At 40.4% G+C, this 27,049-nt stretch overlaps 2 protein-coding genes across 3 annotated transcripts; one reads left to right on the top strand and one right to left on the bottom strand.

The window, feature by feature from the left end:
• The first annotated feature begins 1,308 nt into the window (after window positions 1-1,308).
• Window positions 1,309-4,681, top strand: LOC122052083 (protein ACTIVITY OF BC1 COMPLEX KINASE 3, chloroplastic-like). 2 transcript variants are annotated; one of them, XM_042613476.1, is made up of 7 exons: window positions 1,309-1,743; window positions 1,821-2,048; window positions 2,125-2,460; window positions 2,559-3,114; window positions 3,187-3,373; window positions 3,480-3,846; window positions 4,393-4,681. In XM_042613476.1, the coding sequence occupies exons 1-7, from the start codon at window positions 1,438-1,440 to the stop codon at window positions 4,519-4,521; spliced, it is 2,109 nt and encodes a 702-aa protein (XP_042469410.1). In that variant the 5' UTR covers window positions 1,309-1,437; the 3' UTR covers window positions 4,522-4,681. The 2 variants fall into 2 exon arrangements, with proteins under 2 accessions (XP_042469410.1, XP_042469411.1); XM_042613477.1 differs by lacking the exon at window positions 4,393-4,681 and having other exon boundaries at window positions 3,480-3,624; window positions 3,702-3,841.
• Window positions 4,682-5,583: 902 nt separating this feature from the next.
• Window positions 5,584-7,544, bottom strand: LOC122050527. Its single transcript, XM_042611421.1, has 4 exons — window positions 7,313-7,544; window positions 6,836-7,099; window positions 5,856-6,064; window positions 5,584-5,805 (listed from the first exon to the last, which is right to left on the bottom strand). Exons 1-4 carry the CDS (start codon window positions 7,542-7,544, stop codon window positions 5,584-5,586), a joined length of 927 nt encoding a protein of 308 aa, XP_042467355.1.
• Window positions 7,545-27,049: the final 19,505 nt, after the last annotated feature.

The following is a 27,049-nucleotide window of genomic DNA, read 5'->3' as shown; positions in this document are numbered from 1 at the left end:
GGCCAAAAGATATGGGCCCTAGATTCTTCCCTTTCTCCTTTAAAACACAACATACAACCTTGCTGCAACATTATCAAAGAAAAACTGAAAGATATTGTCAGAAGCGACTAGCCAACTCAGTTCTCTCTGCTAGAGCATACAGAGCAGCACTCCACAGAAGTATGCAGCCAGACTTAGCAGGAAACTCACAAACTCCCTCTCTGGACCTGACAGGAGACAACAACCTGGACAACCTAATGGAGACTTAAAGGACAACTTTGCAAAAAAAAAAAAACGTCATCCATGACATCTCCTTCCATTCACAAACAGTAACATCTAAAAACGTCATCCATGACGTTTTTTCCCCACTCCTCCAACAGTATGTTCACTCAACCTGTCCCTCACTAAACCTACTTTTGCTTTCCACCTGTCCTCCACCAAGCCTTCTCTTTCACGTCCCCCTCTCTTTCCTTCTCTCCCTGCTTTCCTTCTACTCTAAGCAAGCACCTCCTCCTCTGCCTATAAAAGACCTGCAAACCTCTCCTTTCAAGGCATCCACTTCCCTCTTCCTCACTGCCATTTCAACTGTCAAAATTCCCCATTGCTCTTCAAGTGTGCTCAAGTGTGTTTGTAAGTTTTCTTTTATAAGTAGTCTTTATGTAAAAATATGTAACTCTCTTAGTTTATAGTTGTAATTCCCTATAAAATTCTCCACTAAATAAGATGTATGCTTGTTTTTATAATGATAAACTGAGTTCGGTAAAAATAAGATATTTTGACTATCTTTTCTTAGTTCTTTTCCTCAGTCATTATCCTAGTAACCAATCGGTAAACGGTAATTGTATCAGAAATAATCAAAATCATATAAGACCTGTGCGGGCTAAGTAAGAAAGGTATCCTTAACCCAAAATCTTACGTAGAAGCCGGGGCATTGATTATATGATGAGATCCTGAGCAGGCTACATCGGCACATTACTGTTATCATTTACTATAATTCCGTACTTCCCTACTACTTTCTTTTATTTAGTATTCACTATTTATTATTACTATTCACTATTAGTATTTACTTTTTAATATTTACTTCAAACATTCTTCAATATTTACTACTTAAATTCAAACACAACTTCTAAAAAAAACATAATAAAATAGTTCAATATTTACTACTTAAATTCTTACCCAACTTCTTACTTTTAAGAAGAAGCATAATATATATATATATATATATATATATATATATATATATATATATATATATATACAGCGACTCCTATTAGGCGGCGTCTCGGTCCACTCGACTGGTTTATAGCGTATTAGCGTGTAGGCAACAAACAGTGCGCCAAAATTTCCATTTCCTTTCTTTGCGCCACGCGAAGCCAAAAGAGGGCATTTGATCGAGCACGTCTCCTTCGCGCTGCTGCTTCTAGTGGTGGCGTCGACGATTCCTATACCGCTACCGCAATGGCCGTGACCCTCTCCCTCCCCTCGCCCCCTTTGCCTGCGCGCCGTCGGAGGCCTCGCCAGCGGCTCTCCCGCGCTGCCCTCGTCCAGGCACCGCCCGCCCCCGCCTCCAAGTCCGATGCTGGCGGAGACGGCCCCGGAAGAGGCGGGCACTACGCCGTCCTCCCCTCCGTCTCTCTCTCCGTCGTCCCCCGAGACCGCGCCGAGGACATGCAGGCGGAGGCGCGCGCCATGGCACGAGCAGCCAATGTCACAGTCTATACCCCCGAGCTCCTCGCAGCCCAATACTCCTCTAGGCCCTTAAAGGTAAGCCCTTGCTTGCTGCGCTTTCTTCGTCTCCTCGCCTGCTTGAAATCGGTAATGCCAGCCTCCTTTGGCGGTAGGCGGCCTCGAGGACGGCGGAGATCTTCACAGCGCTAGGCGCCTTCGCTTTCAAACTACTCGTGGATCAAAGGCAAGGGCAGGTTGATCAGCGGAAGCGGCAGCGGGCGGCGGAGCTGAGGAAAACCCTAACTCGACTAGGGCCGACGTTTGTGAAGATTGGGCAGGGCTTATCCACTCGTCCCGACATCTGTCCGCAGGAGTACCTCGAGGAGCTCTCCGAGTTGCAGGTCTCTTCCTATCCACCCTCAAAAATCTCACCTTGTTCATTTTCTCAGCTAGTTTGATATTGGCCCCCTGGAGCAGGATGCACTCCCAACGTTTCCAAACGAGAAGGCATTTGCCTGTATAGAGGCTGAATTGGGGGTGTCCCTCGATTCCATGTACTCGGCCATATCGCCAGAACCCATTGCAGCTGCTAGTCTTGGCCAGGTCTACAAAGCTCAGCTTAAGCAAACTGGCCGGATTGTCGCGGTTAAGGTGCAAAGGCCAGGGATTGAAGAAGCCATTGGATTGGATTTCTACCTTCTCAGAGGTCTAGGCTTTCTTGTGAACAAGTATGTCGATCTTATTCCCAGTGATGTTGTTGCTCTCATTGATGAATTTGCTAAAAGGGTCTATCAGGAACTTAATTATGTTCAGGTGCAAACTCGATAATGAATCTTACCTTGTTATGCTGTCTTGCATCTTGTTAGTGGATAAGTCTGTTTCTCATTGTTCAATCGTGTTTATATATGCAGGAAGGTAAGAATGCTCGGAGATTTAAGAAGTTATATTCTGACAAAGAAGAAGTGCATGTGCCGGATATATATTGGGATTACACTAGTGCGAAGGTGCTCACCATGGATTGGGTGGATGGGGTTAAGCTTAGTGCACAAGAAGCCATTGAGAAGAGAGGTTTGAAGATGTTAAATTTGGTCGATATAGGTATTCAGTGTAGCTTGAGGCAGTTGCTCGAATATGGCTATTTTCACGCCGATCCTCATCCCGGTAATCTACTGGCGACGCCGGAGGGAAAATTGGCTTTCATTGATTTTGGTTTGATGAGTGAAACACCGGAAGAAGCAAGATCTGCTATAATTGGTCATGTGGTCCACATGGTTAACAGGGATTATGATGCTATGGCTCGTGATTACTATGCTTTAAATTTTCTAACCCCGGATGTAGATGTATCTCCAATTGTGCCCGCTCTGAAGAATTTCTTTGACGATGCACTTAACTCGACTGTAGGCGAGCTCAATTTTAAGACTATTGTGGATGGTCTTGGAAACGTTCTATATGAGTATCCTTTTAATGGTAAGTTTTCCGTGTCCCCAGTATTCTAATTGCAAATCAACTGGTGTTAACTTTTCGTTTACTTGCTTGCAGTTCCAGCATACTACGCACTAATATTGAGGTCATTTACTGTGCTAGAAGGTCTAGCCATTTATGCTGACCCGAATTTTAAGGTGATCGCTGCTTCGTACCCATATTTTGCTAAAAGGCTTCTGACCGATCCTAATCCTTATCTTAGAGATGCTTTAATTGAATTGTTGTTCCAAGATGGCAGATTCAGGCAAGCAATTGCTATTGTTCATTTGTGGGAATGTCTTTTGTCTCAACCTATTTGTAGTTGGTACCTTGTCGGATTAATATGTACGATATCTCTATCTAGTGTGCAGGTGGAATAGGCTTGAGGACCTTCTTGTTCAAGGACTCAAAGATCAAGATTTTATTACCAAGGATGCTTTGCAACCTGCTTTGAAGCTACTTCTGGGTCCCAACGGGGAGGAACTTCGAGTACTTGTTGTGAAAGAGGCAGTTCAGGTCACCGAAGCTATTGTCTTCAGTTCAATGATGGATACGTATGATTCCATGCCTGACTTTATGAAGGTTGTGGTCAGTAATGGCAATACAAATGGACCTTTTAAGCTAAGCGATGGTGAACAAGCAAGGATGCTAGAACTTAGAGATACCGTGCTCCGAGTGTGGAATCTTTTGAGATCTTCAGATAGTTTTGATCCAAGCCTCTTGCAACCGCTTATACAGGTACTACCTGTAACTTTGTCTGGTGTTCTATTACCATGTAGTATCAAATTATTGAAAATATTGTGGAATTAGAATTCAAGAAAATCAAAATCATTTTAAATGACAAATAAGCAGAGATGTTCTATGACAAGTAGATTGTAGTTTTGGTGTTTGGCAGAACAGCAATGGGGTAATGATGAATGTTGAATGAGGTTGTTTGCCATGTAAGTTCGCTCCCACATAAAATTTAACTATTAGTTTATGCTACTATTTTGGATACATAGGTGGTGTTGTTTTTAGAAGTTTTCAAATCGATTTCATCGTATGATCTTGTAATTCATCATCATCGCCATCATTTTCTTCAAGGTTTGTATGTCTCAACTATTCGAGGGCAGCTGTATGAAGCTTATCTCTCCATTGGACTCCATGTAAAGCTTGTCCTTGAACATGGCCATATCATTTTGTTAGGAGAAAATCGTATATAATAGTTAAGACTGAGGCAACAAGTTGTAAGTGTAACAAAGTTCAGAATCTACAGACTCAGTTGCTAAACATCTCATTTTATAGGTTCTGGAAGAACCAGAAGCTCGCAAACTTGGTGGCCGCCTTTTTGGAGGAGTTACTCAACGTCTGACGGCCCGACTGCTACAACAGCTTCTCAGATCTCCGATCACTGCTTCCACGGCTCTTCCATGACCATCCCGACCTTGAAATGATAGAAAATGTAGACTCAAATGTTTGCACAGAGAATGTGGTCCAGCTGCTAGCTTTTCGTTTGTGTACCTGTAGAAAAACAATACCACAAGGAATTGTATTTGCATAAAAAAAGGTAATAATTGAATAAATAAATTAATAATTCTGGTTCTGTAAAAATAAGTGTCACCTTTCCATTTGACCAAGTGAGGAAACCTTTCCGTTTGACCAAGGAACATATTGACAAAAAATGAAAACGGTAGAAGAAATAAATTAAAAACGTTTAACTCAACTATAAAGGTATCTGAGCTTCAAAATTGCTCTATTTTCTCATTCGACGGAGGCATGTTGTCTTCAATGGTAAAGAATGACACAGTAAAAATTTAATTTATTAAAAATTGTTAATTTCTCTAATTAGTTGAGATTTTTCAAAATGTTATTTAATTTTTAGGAAAAATTTATTAGGTTTTTATTAAAAAATTAAGGATTTTTTTTGGTTATTTTAAGAAGAATAGATAGTGATTTTAAACTAGGATTAGGATCTTTCAAGTTTTGAGTTAATATAATTTATATTTTTTTTTCTAGATGAGAATTGACAGTTTTCTGCTGGTTAGAATCATATTCTTATTGGCTCCGCCTATTCTGCATCAATTGATATCAAACTGTATCAAATGGTATCAGAGTTTTCCTAAGGTTTTAAGTGCTAAATCTAATAAATATGTTACTCGAGTTAAAGTTGGCAAAATGGTGAGTCAAACTCCGAGTTTAAGTTATGTACTAACCACTAAATCGTGTCGAAGGACTATGTCACTTGAGTTAAATATAGATTCGTTATATTAACAGTCTTCTTAGTATCGGTCCCATGTAATGGCGTAGCCAGGGTCTTCAAATGCCCTAGGCTAAATTACGACAATAATAAAACATACATGTATATTGAACATTTAACAAACATATAACATTTATATATCAATATCCTTTTACATAGTTTAAATTTCATGCAAAATATTTCAATATTTACTTAAGTTGTGCTCTACGATATTTTAGAGTATAAAACTCATCTATTACTTATTTCAAGTCTATTTTCTCAGACAATTGGCGTTCTATATAGAAAATCATGCAATCAGAAAGTAAATCATCATCCATCTTATTGCGACGTGCCGTTTTGAGAAATTTCATGGATGAAAAGGCTCTCTCTGCTGTTGCAGTTGATACAGGAAGAGTCAATACAAGACGAATCAATATCTGAATCATAACATAACTCTCAACCTTTTTGTCACAATCATTTCTCTATATAATGCAGAAAGAGTAGAAATTTGTTGAAATTCACGATCACAAACTATGTCAAGTTGATAGTGTTCCAATTCAGCTCTCAAAGCATGAATTTTTTGTTGAGTAAAATCAACTGGATAAAATGTTGACGCAAGCTTGCAAATGTCGCCCACATTAAATTTCTTAAATGAATCAGAAGGATCCAAAGCTGAACAAAGAGCAAGAAGTTCTATTGTTGCTTCACTGAATCTATAATTTAGTTCCATCACTTGAAAATCTATTGCAGCATTAAAAATATCATAGTAATAATGATGTTCAACTGTGACATGATCTCATTGTTGACAATAACGATTAACTTTGTAACGACAACTCATATCTGGCATCTCAATATTATGTCGTTCACAAAAAGTCTTTACTTTCTCAAAAAATTTATCTCAATCATCTTCTCTAAATTTTAGAAGGATGACTTTTGTGGTTGAGACAAATTTTAAAGCATTCACAATGTCTTGTGATTTATTTTGTAGAGCTTGACAAAGAATGCCAGTGATTTCTAAGATATTTTCCATCAAAAACAACACAAATACAAATTCAAAACTCATAATTATGTTGCATAAACCACAAGCTTCCCCACGTATTATACCATTTGGTCCATTTTCACTGAGATTTCCAAGGATCTTACAAGTTGATGCATACATGTCTATCAAGTTCCTAACAGAATCATAATGAGAGCTCCAACGAGTAGCACCGGATATATGTAATGTACCAATTTGATTAGCTCATGTACCAGACTCACACTTACCAATAGCCAACATATATGTAATCTCTTCTTGTTGAGCAGATTGTAAATCACTAAGACGTTTAGGAGATGAGGTGACGAAGTTTACAATGAAAGTCAAATAAGAAAAGAATTGTCAAATAGAAAGCACATCCTTAGCAGCTGCAACCAATGTTAACTGTAAACGATGAGCAAAACAATGTACATAATAGGCATATGGACAATCTCTAAGAAATAATGCTTGAAGCTCATTCCATTCACCACGCATATTACTTGCACCACCATCATACCCTTGTCCCCTCATGTTGTGGATTTGAATATTGTGTTGAACAAAGATGTCAGAAATTGATTTCTTAAGATTTGCCAATGTTGTGTCCTCAACACCCAAAATCTCCAAGAAACGTTCCACCAAAAAATCAGAATTATTAACAAATCTTAAAATAAAGGACATTTGCTCTTTTTTAGATTCATCTTGAGCTTCATCAACAAGAATACAAAACTTGGCATCTCCCGATTCATCTCGAATCATTGTTTTCACTTTATTAGCAAGAATATGCAATAACTCCTTTTGAATTTACGGAGAAGTGTATTTAGCATTTTGCGAGGCATTATGTAACACAACTTTTGCAATTTCATCATTTAAATGTGCTTGAAATTTCAACAATTCAATAAAATTTTCACGATTTAAAGAACTCTCTGATTCATCATGACCTCTAAAAGAACATCCTTGAGTTGCAAGCCATAATAAACCTTCAATTGTTGCCTTTAAATGCAACATATTCTTTATAATTTCTTCCATAGATTGAGCATTCATCACTTTGTCAATATTTTGCTTTGGTTTCATCAAATCCTGAATGCATTTCACACATCTATTATGTGATGAAGACAATGAACCAACATGAATAAGAAATGCACATTTTCCCCCATCATTAACTCTCTTCCAACTATTAAACCCTTCAGAAACAAGTGCAGAACGAGTCATTGGATTACTTGTATTCTCAAAAAGAAACCATGGAAAACAATATGTTTTGTCCTTTGAAGGTGAATATTCTAGCCAAGGAAATTGTTTAAACCAAACATATTGAAATCGACAATTTTGCTTTCCAATTTTTGTTCTTGGATACTCAATAAGTTTGGGTTGATAAGGCCCTACTTTGGTATATACTCTTCTAATCTCATCCCGCTCATTAACAAAGTATTCACAAATCAATTTTCGCAATCCTGGATCTCGTTCAATAGAAGAAATATCAAATTCTTCTTCTCTTTATTCTATTGGCCTAGATACAGAAGGACTGTAAATCGGAAGTCGAGGATCCAACTGTTGGTCTAAGAGGTATATCACATTGCAATTGATTATCAGATTCAGATTGGTCATCTCTTTTACTAAAAAATGACAGTAATATTTTTGACTTTTTATTTGAAGGTTGTTGGTGTTCCATTTATAACCTAAGGGAAAAAACAACTACAAATTAATTATTTATAACTTAAGAAAAAAAAATGAACTACCAATCAATTATAACAAACTCAATCATATTATTCATTTTAAAACAAACTCAAACACAATAATAAATTAATTTATAGTATCACAACATTCCCAAGTATTAGAACCATAATTTTCAGATAATTTTAAAATTCAAATCATTTCAAATAAAATCACAACTAAAAATTTAAAATTACCTATGATTTATCACTTCAAGATAAAAAGAAGTCCACGCCTGTGCTAAGCTGAAACTTGAAATACCTAAAATCAAAAACAAAAATAAAGGAGTTAAAAAAACAAATATGGGAATTTAGAAGTAATCTAAGCCCCTTAAACTCATCCAAAGAAATAAAACGTGTTAAAAATATTTTCTTTTTTTATTATTGAATTTGAGTTTCTAATTGTTGTTTAAATGGTTTGAGATTGTAGTCTCAAAAGTAGGACTTGGTCGATTGGCAAAGAATTCAATTACAGCAATCACAAACCATTAAAAAGAAAAAAAATAGAAATTGTTGCAGATCTACTCATCTGTAGAACAGGAGAGCCAGGTGAGGTGCAGCCCAATTCATTTTCTTGTCCCCCTATTTCGATTGATTTGGAGAGGGGAAAATAAGGAGAGAAATAGGCAAAATTGATGGAAACTGGAAAGACTAGATTTTGACGAAGGACGAAGAAGACGAAGAAGATGTAGATGGAGATTACCACTTATGTGACTTACCCATGCTTGAAAAGCTATTGCAAGTGGTTGAGTGAGGAGAACCGATGGCTGAAGAAGGAGATGATGCGCTGAAGGTGGTGACGGTCACCGGCCGCCTCGATGTGTACTTCGTGTCGGAGGAGGAGGGCGGCGAAAAAATCACTTGGTTTAGGGTTTAGCGCCTGCTGCACTGGGCTCGATGTGGAGATGCACTAGGCGGCCTAAAAACAATAGGGATTAGTGCGTTAAAAGTTGCTGGGATGCACTAGGCTAGAGCCCAGTGCAGCCCAGTACTAGCTACGTCCTTGGTCTCATGGATATGGAGGGAGGTACATATAGATACATAGGAACCAGGCGCATAGTGGGGTAAACCGCAAGTCATCAGTTCCTGAGAATCGACCCTTGGTTATTATGCCAGAGATGTTATGCGCCCACCGTTTGTGCTACGCCCTGAGAACTATGTCACTTAAGTTAAAGATTTTATGACAATTTATCAAACAGCGCACCTAAAGTTTTAAGTTTACTAAAAGGCGTATGTTACTTTACTATTTACCAAAGGGCGCACCTTTTCCAAGTGCAATTCCCGTTTTGCCCTCCTGATACTCTGACTTTTTCTACTATTTTTCTTTTCTTTACCATTTTTTTCTCTCTTCTCTTTTTTACAGGGATGTAGAACATATGAATAACATTACATAAGATTTAGTTAATTTTTTAATAACATTTTAATACATTTGAAGAAGCCAAAATAAACAATGAATAGCATATTTTAAGTCCTTGCAATCCTAGAAATCCATAGGAATTGAAATGGGTGCAATCAGAGCTCTCTAGGTCTATCAGTGAATTCAATCAAAAGTCATTGATGGACCTAGAGAGCTCCGATTGCACCCATTTCAGTTACTATGGATTTCTGAGGTTGTAAGGAGTTCAAATATGATATCCATTATTTATTTCAACTTTTCAGAGTTGTTAACATGTAACAAGGAAGAATCATCAAAAAGACCCATGTTGGGTCTGATATAGATTAATATCAGGTCCACGTTGGGTCTAATATAATTCCATATCAGGTCCACGTCGGGCCTGATATGATTTCATATCAGGCTCATGTTGGTCCTGATAGATTTCATATCAGGCCCAATGTGAGCCCTTTTCACGATTCTTCCATTTTACATATTAACATCTATAAAAAGTCAAAATAAATAATGTATACCATATTTGAACTCCTTGTAACATTATAAATCCATAGAACTGAAATGAGTACAATCAGAGCTCTATATGTCTATCAGTGGGTTTTGAGCTCTGATTGTACTCATATCAGTTCCTATGGATTTCTGAGGTTGCAAGGAATTCAAATATGTTATCCATTATTTATTTTAACTTTTCAAAGATTTTAAAATGTAATAAATAAGAATTGTTAAAAATATTCATATTGAGCCTGATATGGAATGATATCAGACCCATATTGGACCTGATATCATTTCATATCAGGCCTATGTTGGGCAATATAGTTTTCTATTGCTATGCATGAAAAAAATAAAGATAAATAAAACATACATGCTTGCTGACAATTGCTCCAAGTTGACTTCCTTGAGGGCGACTATGAAAATATTACTCGGACTCCTCTCTAGAAGCCTTTTCAACAGTTCCTTCAATTTTAACCTGCAAATATGATAAACAACTTGTGAAATGAATCCAACCAAATGAAGTGTCTCCTTTTCAATAAAAAAAAATTCCTGCAAAACATTATATTTTCAAACTGCATATAGATAATACTTGAATTTATAATTGACTAAGGAAAGTATGTCTATGCTCTAATTCTATAGTAACTAAATGTCAAGTTCAAAAAGCAAGAATTGTTGGATCGAGAAGCGCTAGAGGGGGGTGAATAGCGCTCATGACTTTCACTCGTTTCGGATTCGTAGAACTCGTTCAGAATAAAGTAGTGAAAGGATTAAAAGAAATAAGCACAAACACAAAAGACACTAGGAGTTACTTGGTTCGGAGCCTAAGGCGACTCCTACTCTAAGGCCCGCGATCGTTGATCGCTTACTGTGGGCAACAACTATATCGCGCAAAATATTTACAAATATGTATTACAATAAGTGCAATAATAAAAATTTATACTGATGACAATAATCAGAATCTCGAAGCTTCGGGTCGTCGGGGACTTGCAACAACACTTCAGGGCGTTTCTTATGCAGCAGGATGTAGAAAGGTCACTTGAAATTGAATACCTTGAGTGCTGCATCGAGAGTTTCTTTTATACACTATTGGAGGAGCCTCCAAGCCTGTCCAAGGTGCTTCCAGGCCTCCCGAGTCGCCTACGTGGATCAGCACAGAACTGGTCGCAACTTATCTGGTTGAAGGCACCTCCAAGCCACTCCAAGACGCCTCCAACCTCAGGTCCAAGGCGTCTCCATCTTCATCCAAGGCACCTCCAGCACTGCTTCGTAGCAAGCTCCAGCTTTGCACTCGAGGTGCCTCCAAGCTCCATGGAGGCGCCTCGGACACTGTTCATCCGAGGTATAACATGCACTTTTGCTCCTGCAAAATGTGTTAGTCTCAAACACATACCCTGCAAAACAAAGTTAGCACATAATAGTCAAGGTTAATAAGATATTGACAGTATCCTGACTGTCCGGGTCTGACTTCGAATTTCCAACCGGAAACTCTAGGTCGACCTGACGCCTACTGTTCCCTCTACGGGGAACGCGTCCTCACCTACTCCACTCAGGAGATTTATCTGTTGCCAGTTCGGTCCTCCAGACCGACTGGACTTTTGCTCAGCGTCCTAAGCTTCCGATCTTCATGCTGGATGTCCGGTCCTCGACCCATCCAGACTTCTACCCGATTCGTGACACCAGGATTTTAACCTAGGGTTACCGTCCCTAGGATTTTTGCCCGAAGCTCCGACCCGCCAAGACTTCCCGCATAAGGTTACCACCCCCTATGACCTAGGGTTACCACCCCCTAGGGTTTTCCACTTGCCTAACCGCAGCTAGGACTTTCTTGAAACACACAATCATATACATTAAATAACAATTAAGCTTAACTTTGAATCCCTTTGTCATTATCAAAACTAAGGTTTGATCGTCGGATGCTTCCCGCACCAACAAGAATCACATCAACAAAAGTAATGGCTAAAAAATCCCTTCTCCATAGCAATATAGTGGAGTCTATCTTATGCAAGTATAGTTTAGAGTCACGTGGGCCTGATATAATTTAATATCAGGTCCAATGTGGGCTTGATATGAATTAGTTTATATTTTAACTGATTTTTTAATAATATTTCAACATTTGGAGATACCGAAATATGTAACATCAAAAATCCATAAGAACTGAAATGGGTATAATCGGAGCTCTCTAGGTCCATCAGTGAGTTTTGACAGAAACTCATTGATGGACCTAGAGAGCTCCGATTGCATCCATTTCAGTTCCTATAGATTTCTAAGGTTGCAAGGAGTTCAAATATTGTATCCATTATTTATTTCGGCTTTTCATATATGCTAATATGTAAAATGGAAGAATCATCAAAAAATCCCATATTAGGCCTGATATGAAATGATATCAGGCCCGACGTGGGTATGATATAAAATCATATCAGGCCCAACGTGGGCCTTTTTGACGATTCTTCCTTATTACATGTTAACAACTTTGAAAAGTTGAAATAAATAATGGATACTATATTTGAACTCCTTACAACCTCAGAAATCCATAGGAACTAAAATGGGTGCAATCGGATCTCTATAGGTGTTAGTTAGAGCCCTATAGCCAATCATTTGATGATTGTATGGACTCATTGTATCATATTCTTGTATATTAATAAAGGCATTTGTTTGGTTATTATACTTATTTGTATTAATGCCAAATAGACTAAGTATAATAGCGTCCTTGAGTATAAGGTTCATACCTATATCAATCGATTAGTTGAATCGATAGTGAGATGATATAGGGAACACTACTCTAAATCATTCCTAGTCGAGTATTAACATTCAGGGACAATGTTAATGCAATAAGACTAGCATGTAGGTCAGCTCGATGACTTGATCTCACAAGTCATGGATATAGAGATATCAAGCTGACACATGGGTATACATTGGAGAATGTATACTGAATGACCCGCCATGAGAAAGTATCATGGATCGTTATATGAGTGTCATATACTTTCTCATGTGGCTATTAGTATGACTATTAGTCCTTAGACCTGAAGTCACCATGGATCCCTACATAAGGAGTTATGTACTTTGGTTTCGTCAAACGTCACCCGTAACTGGGTGGACAATAAAGGCGATTACTGGGTATATAACAAATTATGTAGAGGGATGTGAGTGATGTAGGTGGGATCTATCCCTCCCATATGACGGGAGCGACATCGATATTCTTGATAGAGTGAGACCACGAAGTGCATGACCATGCCCAAATGAGTCAATATGGGATATTGAGCTCATTTGATTTAGTGTGTCTACTTGGAGTTCAAGATTTAGATTGATTAGAGGATGACACGGTCTATGCCTCATATTGATAAATCTAGATGTCTAGGATAGAAGGACATTGTCATATATTGTGAGGAGTCACAATTAGTAGTCACAAGGTGATGTTGAATCTCGACATTTCTTGTAACTTGGATAGTAATGATGTGTTGCTAGATACCGCTCATTACTTATGCTCCTAAATGGGTTTAGGGCATTGCCAACGTTACAAGAACCTATAGGGTCACACACTTAGGACATTTAGATGGAGATTTGGTTCATATGATGAACCAAGAGGATTAGATTCATTTGATGAATCAAATTGGATTAAGAATAATCCAAATTGGGCTAATTGAGTTAGACTCAAGTTGATTCATGTATTTAATGAGTCTAATTTAGATTATGACTCATTAGATCAATTTAATTTAATGAATTAGATTCATTATATTAAGTTGGCTTGAATCAAATGGTTAGATTAGATCAACCATGAGAGAGATTGAGTCAAGTTTGACTTGACTAGAGAGGAAGAGGTAGAATCAAGTTTGACTTGACTCTTTGCCACATCATGAGTGAGGTGGCGAGATGTGGACCAATGGTGTTGCTCCACGTCATCATGGTTTGCCACCTCATGGAGGTTACAAGCCTCCATTGCATTTAATGTGGCCGGCCACATTAAATGAGTGTAGGTTACTCATTTGCCACATCATTAGTGAGGTGGCAAGAGGTGGACCAATGGTAATGGTCCACATCTTCATGGTGTGCCACCTCATGGGAGTTACAAGACACCTCTTAATGGCCTCCACTTAATTGTAATTAAGTGGAAATGGGGGTTACACAACCAAATGTGGCCGGCCACTTTAGTGGTGGGAAGGAAATGAATTTTTGATTCAACTCCTCATTTACTCCTTTCTTCTTCCTCTCAAGCTCTCCCTCTCCCTCTCCCTCTCCTCTTTGCTTGGCCGAATCTCACCAAGGTGCTAGCACACCTTTTGTGTGAGGTTTCTCCACCTACGTGTCCGTGTGGATACTTCTAGAGGACCGGCGCTTGACGGTCTTGAGATCCGGCAACTCCTTGGAAGAGCGGGAACGCGAAAGGGCACGCAACAAAGGTAAAGTTCTCAACACATAGATCTAGGAGTAGATCTAAAGATTTTGAAACTCGTATTTATATTTCGTTCGGTTTTCCTTGCACGGATCTACGGCTTTGGGTGATTCGGGATTTTCGCGACGCGAAAAGCGGTTTTCACGGCCCGAAAAACCCAACAGTGGTATCAGAGCCACGTGCAAGGCGAGTACGAGTTTATTTTTTGGTTTTATGAAAACTAAAGTTTCTGTAATTTTCTGTAAAATTATGATTTTTGGGTTTTTATGAGTATTTTTCTCGAGTAATCGAAGCACAAGTGTTTAGTCGCTTGTAGGCTTCGGCTATCGGAAAGATTTCTCCAAAAACGGCTTCGTTTCGCCCCAAAATTTTTGGGACAGCGGGCTTGGGTGTCATTAGATCGCTTAGGAGCAACTCATGACGGTTAGATCGCGGGTAGGGGTACTGCCCCTAACCCCGCAAGGGGATTTGCTCCGCGATTGCACCCGAAATCGCTAAAAATGAACCCACCGGGAAGATATTTCCGAAACGGCAATGTCTCGGCCCAAATCGTTTTGGGACAGCGGGTTTAGGCGCTGTTGGATCGCAAAGGAACCCTCGCGATGGTTAGATCGCGGGTAGAGGCGCTGCCCCTGGCCCCGCAAGGGGATCCGTTCCGCGATTGCGCCCGAAACCGCTAAACGGGTCCGCCGGGAAATTTTACTCGTAAAAATTGTAAAAATTAATTTTAAAATTACAGAAAATTATGAAAAATATATAATTTTGAATTATATATTAATTTTGTGATAGTCATGGCCCAAAAAAAACCCAATGTGATTGGATTGTGTTGTAATTCATAATACGGCCTGCGTACCGTTATGTGTTTCGAGTGTTGTATTATATTCGCGACCTGCGCGTCGTGCCTTCTCTTATATTCTTGTTGTAAATTAGATTTAGACTCGAATGTAACTCGAGTTTCAAATTGTAATGTACAAATTGGAGCGGTGGAGGGTCCACACGAGACGAAGTTCCAAGACGGGCACGAGCAACACAAGGTGGTCAAAGGGAGGAGCTTGGAGAAGCTGTTGACCCTAGGTTGACCAATCGATCTTCTCATTGGCTTGAGAAGATCGTAGTAGGGCCATGACTAAATCACAAATAGATTAATTAATTGCTTGTGTATGTGATGCATATTTAATAAGTAGTTAATTAATTAGTGCCTTACGATTAGATTAGATCTAAGTCATGCACATGATGCACCATTGCGATTAGATTAGATCTAAGTCATGCACAAGATGCATCCTTTTCGATTAGATTAGATCTCGATCGAACCAACTCTAAATGCCTAACCGTGCCGTGATACCTATCACTACCTCGATCACATGTATTGTTGAATCTGCCAAAGCAGAGCAATACATATTATCTTGGTAGGGTACGGAGGGACAATCTTGGTCCCGCCTATCAACGCATGGGTGAATACAAACTCAATTAGATTGAGTATTCCTAGTTACTCGGTTGGATCGAGTCAACTATAGGCATTCTTCCAATAGTTGAAAAGATAGGTCAAAATCACATCTATATTAACTCTCGGGCGTATTAGCCAAAGCTAACTCGAGTTTTAATATAAATGCGGATATTGATTCTATAAACAAGAGTTGCATAGAGATGTAATTGGTAATCGTTACCTACCGATCATGCTAATCCTTGGGCGTATTAGCCAAAGCTAACTCAAGGATTAGTATGATGTGGATCTTGTCCCATAAGAATTATAGAATTCAGTGGGAGCATCATTTAATTAAAGGCCTAATTAAATGATTTTAAAAGAATATGATATTTATTTCTGTAAATTTTCTGTTGTAGATAACCATGACGTCGAATACGAACTCTTTCTCCCTGCGTTCTATCCTTAAGAAGGACAAGCTCAACGGAGCAAATTTCCTGGACTGGTACAGGAACCTGAGAATAGTTCTCACTGTACATTTTGGAGCAGCCCATTCCGGAGGCTCCTCCTGCCACGCGAGCTGACCGGGATGCTTACAAGAAGCATCAAGATGACGCATTAGATGTGTCCTGTCTAATGCTCGCAACCATGAATTCTGAGCTTCAGAAGCAACATGAGTTGATGTGTGCTTACGATATGGTTGAACATCTTCGTCAACTATATCAAGGACAAGCAGGGCACTGGAAGAGGAACTTCACAGGATACCTGGAAGATCTTAAGAAGAAGAGAAATAAGATTTCTACTTCAGGTATACATGTTATAGAATTCAACCTCTCTATTTCTTCATCGTGGGTATTAGATACCGGATGTGCTTCGCACATTTGTACTAATGTATAAGCGCTGAGAAATAGTAGGGCATTGACGAAGGGTGAGATAGACCTACGAGTAGGCAATGGAGCACGGGTTACTGCTATTGCTGTAGGAACTTACCATCTATCTCTGCCCTCTGGGCTTGTACTAGAATTAGATGATTGTTGTTATGTGCCTGCCTTGACTAAGAACATAATTTCAGTTTCTTGTTTGGACAAGAAAGGATTTTCGTTTATGTAACGACCCACCTTCTGGGTACTGGCTGTAAGGCCGGTCGCTACAATTTATGCTAAACTATACTGTGCGGAAAGCTGGGCTAATTAAAATTTTACTCTACTAAGGACGGATACAACTGATACGAAAGGTCTAAAGACCTTCTTTGCTGGTGTACACATGCTAAGGAGGGGAAACTGAACATCCCAACTGAGCTAGGGACTAGAAACTAAACTTCCCAACTACCTATAAACCTGCCGATCGATCCACAGATCGATCAGAGCTGCGGTCGTTCTGTTCCCAACTGGATCGGTCGGCAGACCGATCCAGGTGTGGCTGGATCGGTCGGCAGACCGATCCAGGTATGTCTGGATCGGTCGGCTGACCGATCCAGGCACCTGAAACTCTCCTGGAACGCTATTGTATCGTGCTGACCGATCCAGGAGGATACAGTAGCATACTGTATCTGTCTGGATCGGTCGGCTGACCGATCCAGTGGCACTGCTCAGGCCCTGATCGGTCTGGAGACCGATCAGAGTTCTGATTTCGCCCGGGAATCTGATTTCAGCACTTTGGCATGCCAAAACCTCACACAACAACTCTAAACCAATGCAAATCACACTAATATAAAACTACTAACATTCTAAACCTGGCATACTACATAGTGCATGGTTTACTATCTCATAACACTTAACAATCAAAACTGAATAATGAAAACTAAAAACGTAAAGTGCTAATACTGAAGTAAAACTGTTTAGATCCCAAAGATCTTTATTCCAACTCCTGCCCACACACATCTTGATAGCATTGCCCTCCAGCCTCCTCTACTGATCCACTTTTCCTTTACCTTTATCTGCAGTATAAGAAAAGTAGTATCTATAAGCTAAAAAGCTTAGTAAGAAACCATCTACCTCATAAAACATGCAACGATGCAAATATGATTTTAAATCATGCTGTTTAAAACATATGCTGGATATACTGAATAAACTAAGCATGGCATGACATATAAGCATACAATCATAGCATATCTAAAGCTGAACATAAAGTCATCATGCATATTCACAGGGAAAAACTAAGCTGATACTAAGAACTGAGCTACGCTAATACTGAGCTACTGCTAGAACTGTACTGAATTCACGAACTAATTTGTGAAAGGTTGAAAACCGTATACATATAATAAGTGAAAATACTAAACATGCTGCTGAGGGGCCCGGCAACTGTACGTGCTATGCGCGCATCTCTAACTAGACCGGGGTTGCAAGTCCCGAATTTAGTAGAGCTACTAGGTTATCTAAACCTAGGGACCGACTATGGGAGCCCAGCCCAATGGATATCTAATCCAGTACAGTGTCAACTGAAAAGTAAAATACTGAGTATAGCTAAACTGTTCTAAATTGCTCTTTCTAGATTATTTGAACATAGAGCTAGGTTGTCTGAACCTAGAGGCGACTGTGGGAGCCCATCCATTGGACCATAGTCCCATATAAGCTAGAATAACTGATTTACTAATTTAGATGCTTCTAATGCATTCAACCGTGCTAATAAAAATGCCTAAGTTGCATTCTTTTCTAAGCTGGTTATTTAATCGAACACCTAGTGCGCTGTAACTCCCCTCTCTATTAGGGAGACTACCTTTAGGCATCCAACAGCATCTAAACCTCCAACTGAAGGAGAAAAGATGTGTCCGGCCCATCTAAAGGTACTCACTAAATCCCTAAACCTGCGAGGAGGGTTAAATACACCCTATGTGTCGAAAACATACGCATATAACTAAACTAATGCACAGAAAAATCACACGGGAGCTATTACACTGCAGGTGAGGGGTTTCTTACCTCCGGTTCGTAATTTCTTACGATTCTATTCGCTAGAATTCCGGTGGAGATGACCCTTTCGAGAAACTTCTCGCGTCTATGTGTTCCTCTCGCGAAGGAGTGCACCCTCGTGTCGAAATCGTCGTCGGAAAGTGTCCTTGGGGCCCTAGAGAAAGAACCCTAGGTCTTCCTTGGTGTGGCACCGAAAGAAGGAGGAAGAAAAGGGAGAGGTGGCGTGAGAGGGTTTCGGTGAAGAAGGATGTGCCGAACCAAAATAAAATAAACCAAACCCTCTTTAAGTTTCCTATTTATAATAAGTGGGTATTTTGGCCCCACTCAATTATAATTATATTTGGTTCTCCTTTCTCTCAGCACGGCCCTGCTGGGTTCACCGGTTACTAAGGCTAACTAAAGGTTTAGCGGACCCGAGAGGTCCCGGGTTCGATTCCCGCTGAAGCCTTTTTATTCTTCTAATTATTTTTGCTATTTCCGCTACTCGAAAAATTCCGGAAAAATATCTAAAAATTCCAGAAAAATCGTAGAATATTTATAATGCAAGTTTGAGAATTTTCGGGCATTACAATCCCCCATACCTTATAAAAAGTTCGTCCTCGAACTTAGAACAATTCTTGGTACTTCTGTCTCATGCTGGCTTCCGTCTCCCAAGTTGCCTCTTCTGCTGTGTGACTGTGCCAAATGACTTTGACTAATGGTACTTCCTTGTTCCGCAATTTCTTAACTGCTCGGTCTATTATCTGAATAGGCCGACTATCATAGCTGAGCTCTTCGCGGATCTGTACCGACTGGGGCTCAATCACCTGAGTGACATCTGGGGTATGCTTCTTCAGCATAGAGACATGAAATACATTGTGGACAACTGACATTTCCTGGGGTAGCTCTGGCTCATATGCTACCTTGCCCACTCTTCTGCTGATAAGGTATGGTCCCACATATCTGGGACTTAGCTTGCCCTTCTTCCCAAAACGCATTACTCCCTTCATGGGAGCTACTCTGAGGAATACTGAATCCCCAACTGAAAACTCTATAGCTTTTCTGGCGACTCTGAGCTATCTCTATCCTCTGGCGGATCTGCTGTATAGCTGCTGTGGTATCTGCTACTAGATCTGTCTGAAGCTCTAGTTCCTTGTTTCACCACTCTCATACCAGCAGATTGGAGATCTACACCTCCGCCCATAGAGAGTCTCGTAAGGTGCCATGCCGATAGTGGCCTGATAGCTGTTGTTGTATGCAAATTCTGCTAAGCTCAGATATTTGCACCAACTTCCCTTGAAATCTAGGGCACACGCTCGGAGCATATCTTCGAGTACCTGGTTTACTCGCTCTCGACCATCCGTCATGCGGATGGAATCTTGTCTTGAACTTTAACCGTGCCCAATCTTGTTCGTACACTCCCGGAAGTGTGATGTAAATCTGTCGCGAAATAATGGTACGTGGGACTCCATGAAGTCTGACGATCTCCGGAGATACAACCGAGTTAGCTTCTCCATGGAGTAGGATATCTTGATAGCTAAAAGTGGGCTGATTTAGTCAACCCGTCGACTATTACCCGGATGGCGTCAAAACCATTCGTGGTTCTGCCCCACTATGAAATCCATAGAGATATCCTCCCACTTCCATTCGGGAATCTGTATAGGCCCTCCTGGTCGCTGATGTTCCGCCTTGACCCTCGAAGGTGAGGCGGATGCTAACATATCTGGCGATGTCTCGCTTCATCCCGGCCACCAAAATGTTTCTTGGTCTTGATATATTTTGGTGGAACCTGGATGCATCATAAGGAGTCCTGTGAGCCTCATCTAAAATCTGTCTCGTAGTTCCTCCCGATCCGGAACACGTAGTCTGTCACAAAATACAACACCCTCTATCGGACACTCGAATTCTCTACTTTCTTACGCTAGCCCTTGCTTGATTTTCTGAATTTCCTGCTCCCGAGCTGATGAATATCACCAAGCAAGGTAGACTCTAAGGTCATAGTAGAGAGTCCAACGATGAGCTCGAGACCAAAATCTACGATCTCCTTCGTAGGGGTGGTGACATGGTGTAAGAGATAATAAGGTAGCAATGGATTTTCTTCTGCGTCGGCCACCTTATTGGCTTTCCCGGATGGTAGAGGATGTCTATATCGTAGTCTTTGACCAGCTCAAGCCATCTGCCCTGTCGCATGTTCAGATCCTTCGAGTGAAGAAGTACTCTGATGATCTGTAAACACTCTGCACCGAGCTCCATATAAGTAATGTCTCCAAATTTTGAGAGCGAACACTACTGCTGCAAGCTCAAGGTCGTGAGTAGGATAATTCTTCTCATAATCCTTGAGTTGTCTGGAGACATAGGCGATCACCTTGCCGTTTTGCATCAGGATTGCTCCTAGTCCCAACTTAGAGGCATCACTATAGATGTCAAAGCTGGTGTTGTCCGGTAGAGCCAAAATGGGAGCCTGGTCAATCTCCTTTTCACTGCTTCTCATAGTCCTCCACCGATGCTACATTCTTTCCGGTAAGAGCCGCTGGGGAGGCTATCTGGAGAAGTCCTCTACAAACTTTCTGTAATATCCTGCTAATCCCGTAAAGCTCTTTGGCGTTCTTAGGTCTCTTCCAGCTACTTACTGCTTCTATCTTTCTGGGATCTACCATAATACCATCCTTTGAGATGATGTGACCCAGGAAGACACTGATCTAACCAAAATTCACATTTCGTGAACTTGGCGAATAGCTGTTCTGAAGGGTCTGCAATACTAGTTTCAGGTGCTCAATGCTCTTCCTGAGTTCTGAATAGATAAGAATGTCATCGATAAACACAATAACAAACTTATCTAAATACTCCGAATACTCTGTTCATGAGATCCATGAATGTAGCTGGAGCATTGGTCATGCCAAGGCATGACTACGAACTCGTAGTGTCCGTGTTCTGAATGTTATCTTGGGTATATCCCTTCTTTAACCTTCACCGATGATAACCTGATCCGAGATCTATCTTAGAGAACACTGCTACTCCCTTCAGCTGGTCGAACAGGTCATCGATTACGGGAAGGGATACCTATTCTTGATCGTGACTTGGTTCAGTGATCCGTAGTCTATGCACAATCGCATGCTTCCATCCTTCTTCTTCATGAACAATACAGGCGCTCCCCATGGCGAGTGACTCGGTCGAGAAACTCCTGTAGTTGCTCCTGAAGTTCCTTCAGTTCTGCTGGAGCCATGCGATAAGGCGCTTTGGGATAGGATTTGTACCGGGAATGAGCTCTATCTCAAAGTCAATCTCCCTGTCTGGTGCTAAGCCCGGTAACTCTTCAGGGAAGACTGCTAGGTAGTCACATACGACTCGAACCTCTGCTAGCTGTTGGTTCTTGTCACGGCTAGCGTTGACTACATGTGCTAGGAATCATACATCCCGAATCCAGAGCTTCTGTGCTTTCATAGCTGAGAGAAGCTTCTTGGCCTTCCTCTTTGGTTCCCCGATGTATTCAAATTGCGCTTCAGGTGGAAGATGACTTTCTGCTTACGGCACTCTATGGTAGCACCGTATCGGACAGAAAGTCCATTCCAAAGATAACGTCATACTCGGTCATCTCTAGCACTATCGGATCACAAAAGAGCTCTCTGTCTGCTATAATGACCTCTGAGCCAGCGCGTGGATGCCATGATCTCTCCTGAAGGTAGTCAAAAACTAACCACCGAGTACCTCGAGGGTATTTCTAATTTTTCGGAGAACATCCGGCTATATATGAATGGGTTGCCCAAGATCGAATAGAAAGTAGCATTATCTTGAAAAATGCTAATCGACTGTGACAACCGCCGAGGCATTGGCTCGTCCTCTCGGTGAGTGAGTAGATCCTCGCATTCGCCATAGCCGGAGGGGCTTCTAATCTGCCCTGGCTGATAAGTGGACCTTCTAGAGCGGCCTGCATCCGATATAACTGCATACTGAATCTGCTGTGGCTGAGGAAGATCGGTCTTGTTTGGGCACTGCTTGGCCATGTGCCCTTCTTGTCCACATTCAAAGCATCCTCGTATGCCCTTGCGACAAACCCCTGGGTGGAATTTCCCACAAGTAGTACACTTTGGATAACTGGGTCGCTTGCTAGATGGTCCTCCTTTTGGGTCACTTCCTGATTTGCGCTTGCTGTTGGAGTTCCCTTTCCAGTTAGAGCTGTGGCCTTGTTGTTTCTGAGTGTGAGAGTTTCCTTGGCCTTTGGACTCTGAGGAGACTTGCTTCTGCTGCTTTATGCTGTTCTGGTAATGCTCTGTGGTCAAGGCACTGCTCACTAACTCCTCTGTGATTTGTGGCCTATGTATGCCACCAGCCACGTTCACTGCTATCTCTGGCCTCAGCATCTTGAGCATCAACCGGATTCGTTCCTTCTCTGTGCTAACTAGCTCCGGGCATAGACGAGCCAACCTATTGAATTTCTTCACGGCTTCCTCAACTGAAAGGTGTTAGAGTATATACTAAAAGCCTAGCTTTTGGTATAAACATTTATCTAGAAATAAGAATCACATTGGTCAAATGACTACATTTATGATAAATGTAGTTGTTCAATTAATTTATATTGTAGATAACATGGTGTGTGGTGTCACACACAGAAGATCATGTTATCAGTACCTTATAAATTATAAATAGTAGCTCACGACCAAGATGGAAAGGAACAAACCATTGGAAGGTCGTAGTGTAAGTAGGTATTAGTTTATCTTAACTATATAATTACACTAGTACACTTAAAGTGTATTGAGTAGGACCATTTGAGGTCGTTCCTTTTATACTGACTTAATAAAGGAACAAAGACCTCAGTTATTATGGAAGCGTGTGCTCTTAATCCTAATATAATAACAAGCACATATATTTGATATTTATTTCTTTAATTTATCAATGGGTGAGATTTAGTTCGATAAATCAATAAGCCCGATAAGTTGGGAAATGATATCACTTATAGTGTGTGTTGTTGATTATAGAAGGAAACTGTATCCTAGTGATCTAGGTTGAGAATGTCCCCAAGAGGAGCTCATAAGGATTGTCATGTTAAACCTTGCAGGTGGACTTAGTCCGACATGACGATGAAGTTGAGTGGTACTACTCTTGGAGCTAGATATTAATTAAGCGAGTTGTCAGTAACTTACTTAATTAGTGGACATTTGTTATCTTAAACACAGGGAGACTAACACACTCATGATAAGAAGGAGCCCAAAATGTAATTTGGGATTGGTGCGGTAGTTCAATAATAGTTCTCTAGTGGAATGAATTATTATTGATAAAATTAAGTTGAGTGTTCGGGGCAAGCACGGGATGCTTAATTTTATCGGGAGACCAAAACCAATTCCTCCTCTCGGTCCCTATCGTAGCCTCTTAATTATAGAGTACTATACCCACCTTCTTACCCATCCTATAGGGGCCGGCCAAGCTAGCTTGGAGACCAAGCTAGGGCCGACCATGGGTATGTTCATGGGTGAATTCATGTGGCCGGCCCTATTAAATAAAAAGGAATTTTAAATTTTAAAATTTTTCTTATGTGGATAATATAATTTAAAAGAGAGTTTAAAAAATTTAAATCCTTCCTTTTATAAGATTCTACAAAAGATTAAGAGAAGAGTTAAAATCTCTTTCCTTATTTGTAGATTAAAAGGTTGATTTTAATTTTGGTAAAAACTTTCCTTTTAATTATATTCATGATTTAAAAGAAAGTTTAAAAATTAAAAAATCTCTTTTATTAGTTTCTACAAAAGATTAAGAAAAGATTTAATATCTTTCCTTATTTGTAGATTGAAAGGAGATTTTAATTTTTAGAGATAACTTTTCTTTTTGGAAATTATCCACATGTTTAAAAGAAAGATTTTAATTTACAAAATTTCTTTTTATTAACCAATCATGAAGGGATTAAAATTATTGGAGAAATTTTTATAAATTTCTAGAAACAAATTAGGAAGTTTTAATTTTTGTTTTAATTAAAACTCTCCTTGTTTTGGGGAGAAGAGTGGCCGGCCATTATAATTTGAAAATAGAAAATTATTTTAATTAAATAAATTTTCCTTTTCAATGGCAAAAGTATTAAGGAAGTTTTTATTAAATTTTCCTTATTTGCCAAGACCAAGGATTATAAAAGAGGGGGTAGAGGATGCTTCAATTAGAACAACTCTATTATTTTTCTCCCTCTTTTCTTCCTTGGGTGTGGCCGGCCCTTTCTTTCCTCTCCTCTCCTTTGTGTGGCCGAAATTTTCTCATGGTGGAGATAGCTTTGGTGGCCGGAACTAAGAAGGAGAAGAAGGAGAGAAAAGAAGCCTCTTTTCTAGCATCCCTTGGAGCATGGTGGTGGTGGCCGAACCTCTTCATCCTATGAGAAGTTTTGATGGCCGAAACTTGTAAGGAAGAAGAAGGTGCTAGGTGGTTCTCATCTCGGAAGATCGTTGCCCACATAACGTCCGAGGTTAGAAGAGGAATACGGTAGAAGATCAAGAGGTCTTTCTAAAAGGTATAACTAGTAATTTTTCTTTCCGCATCATACTAGTTATTTTTGGAAATAATACCAAATACAAGAGGCATGTGATTCTAGTATTTCGAATATGTTTTTCGATATTGTGTTCTTTTATTTTTTTTTTCTTGTGATTTGATTGTTCTTTTCGGTTAACCTAAAGTTATTTTAGGAAATTAAATATTAGCTTTCCATAAAAGGTTTTGTCTAGTCGGTGGTGGTTGCTCCCATATCCAAGAAGGCCATGTGCCTCGCCACGTCAGTACTGGGAACCAATTATGGAAATTAATATTTAATGGAATTAATAACTTAAGGTGATTTGGGTCGAACGTGTTAAGTTCCGCAGGAGACCCAAGTCAAAACCTAAAAGAACGAATAGATTAAGTTTTGGATCAAACGTGTTAAGTTCCGCAGGCGATCCAAAATTTAATTTAAAAGAACACATGGTAGCTAGGAAAAGGTTCAGACCTTTGTACAAAATTTTTGTACAGTAGAACCTCTAGGTTTTTCGAGTAGCAACCAACAAAAGGTTGCCCTGACGAAACTCAGTGAACTCGTCATAGTGGCGGTTTGTAACCCGTATGTGAAAGAACTCCTCGAAGAATTCCTTCTCGAAGTCAGCCCATGACATCTGGTTCACTGGGCGCTTCGTTCTGATTCTTTCCCACCACATGCGTGCGTCTCCTGTCAGGCAGAAGGAGGCACACTTCACCTTCTCGTGTTCTGGCCAATCCAGAAGCTCCATCGTGCTCTCCAGTGTTTTGAACCAGGCTTGTGCATCCCATGATTCACTAGTGCATGAGAAGTTCTCTGGCTTGACTCGCTGCCACTGGATCAGATAGGCTTCCTTTCTTGGCTCAGCTGCTGGTGCTGGTGCTGGTGCTGGTGCTGTGGGCTGAGCTGGTGGAACCTTTAAGACTACCGGAGTCGTCAAATTCGGTTCCGGGGTGACTGTGGGGGTATTCTGCTGGTTAGCCTTTAAGGTGGCTATTTCCTGTTGCTGTTCAGCTAGCTGCTGCTGTAACTGAGCACTGAACTGCTTGCCTCTTGCTGGGGCTCAGTAGCTAGTGCCCTTCTAGCTGGGCGTCCTCGTGCCATTTCTAAAGACATAGAGAACATAACATAACTAAGGTAATTACAGTTATATAACTACTGATATCATGTTTAAAACTATCACATACTAACAAGCAGTAGGCATATAAACATGAACTGTAACTAGAAAGTAAGAACAATAAAGAGAGTAGAGGTATTCTTACTTGGAAGCTGCAGGTACAATGCTGATGTGTGTGTAGGAAGTATGGAACACTGCTCTGATACCACTCTGTAACGACCCACCTTCTGGGTACTGGCTGTAAGGTCGGTTGCTACAATTTATGCTAAACTATACTGTGCGGAAAGCTGGGCTAATTAAAATTTTACTCTACTAAGGACGGATACAACTGATACGAAAGGTCTAAAGACCTTCTTTGCCGGTGTACACATGCTAAGGAGGGGAAACTGAACATCCCAACTGAGCTAGGGACTAGAAACTAAACTTCCCAACTACCTATAGATTCGCCGATCGATCCACGATCGATCGAGTCGTTTTGGATCGGCTTGCATCGATCCAGTATGTCCGATCGGTCGGTGCCGATCCAGCACCGAAACTCTCGAACGCCATCAGATCGGGTCGGTCGGCCGATCGATCAAGGAGGATACAGAGATATCTGTCTCGATCGGTCGGTTGGCCGATCCGGCATCAGCCACGATCGGTCCGAGACCGATCGAGTTCGATTCGCCGAATCGATTTCAAGACTTTGCGTGCCAAAACCTCACACAACAACTCTAAACCAATGCAAATCACACTAATATAAAACTACTAACATTCTAAACCTGGCATACTACATAGTGCATGGTTTACTATCTCATAACACTTAACAATCAAAACTGAATAATGAAAACTAAAAACGCAAA

This window comes from Zingiber officinale, chromosome 3A (assembly GCF_018446385.1).
Source record: "Zingiber officinale cultivar Zhangliang chromosome 3A, Zo_v1.1, whole genome shotgun sequence".
Classification (NCBI taxonomy): domain Eukaryota; kingdom Viridiplantae; phylum Streptophyta; class Magnoliopsida; order Zingiberales; family Zingiberaceae; genus Zingiber; species Zingiber officinale.
This window is presented reverse-complemented; position numbering and strand designations above follow the sequence as displayed.

Excerpts from the sequence above, each read along its gene's own strand:
- LOC122050527 (XM_042611421.1), bottom strand. The coding sequence starts at position 7,544 with ATGACTCGTTCTGCACTTGTTTCTGAAGGGTTTAATAGTTGGAAGAGA. Across the intron at positions 7,100-7,312 it reads TTTAAAGGCAACAATTGAAG|TGAAAACAATGATTCGAGAT; the intron begins GTTTATTATGGC and ends TTGCTAATAAAG. Across the intron at positions 6,065-6,835 it reads AGGGTATGATGGTGGTGCAA|ATTTTCAAGTGATGGAACTA; the intron begins GTAATATGCGTG and ends ATGCTGCAATAG.
- LOC122052083 (XM_042613476.1), top strand. The coding sequence starts at position 1,438 with ATGGCCGTGACCCTCTCCCTCCCCTCGCCCCCTTTGCCTGCGCGCCGT. Across the intron at positions 2,461-2,558 it reads AGGAACTTAATTATGTTCAG|GAAGGTAAGAATGCTCGGAG; the intron begins GTGCAAACTCGA and ends TTATATATGCAG. Across the intron at positions 3,115-3,186 it reads ATATGAGTATCCTTTTAATG|TTCCAGCATACTACGCACTA; the intron begins GTAAGTTTTCCG and ends ACTTGCTTGCAG.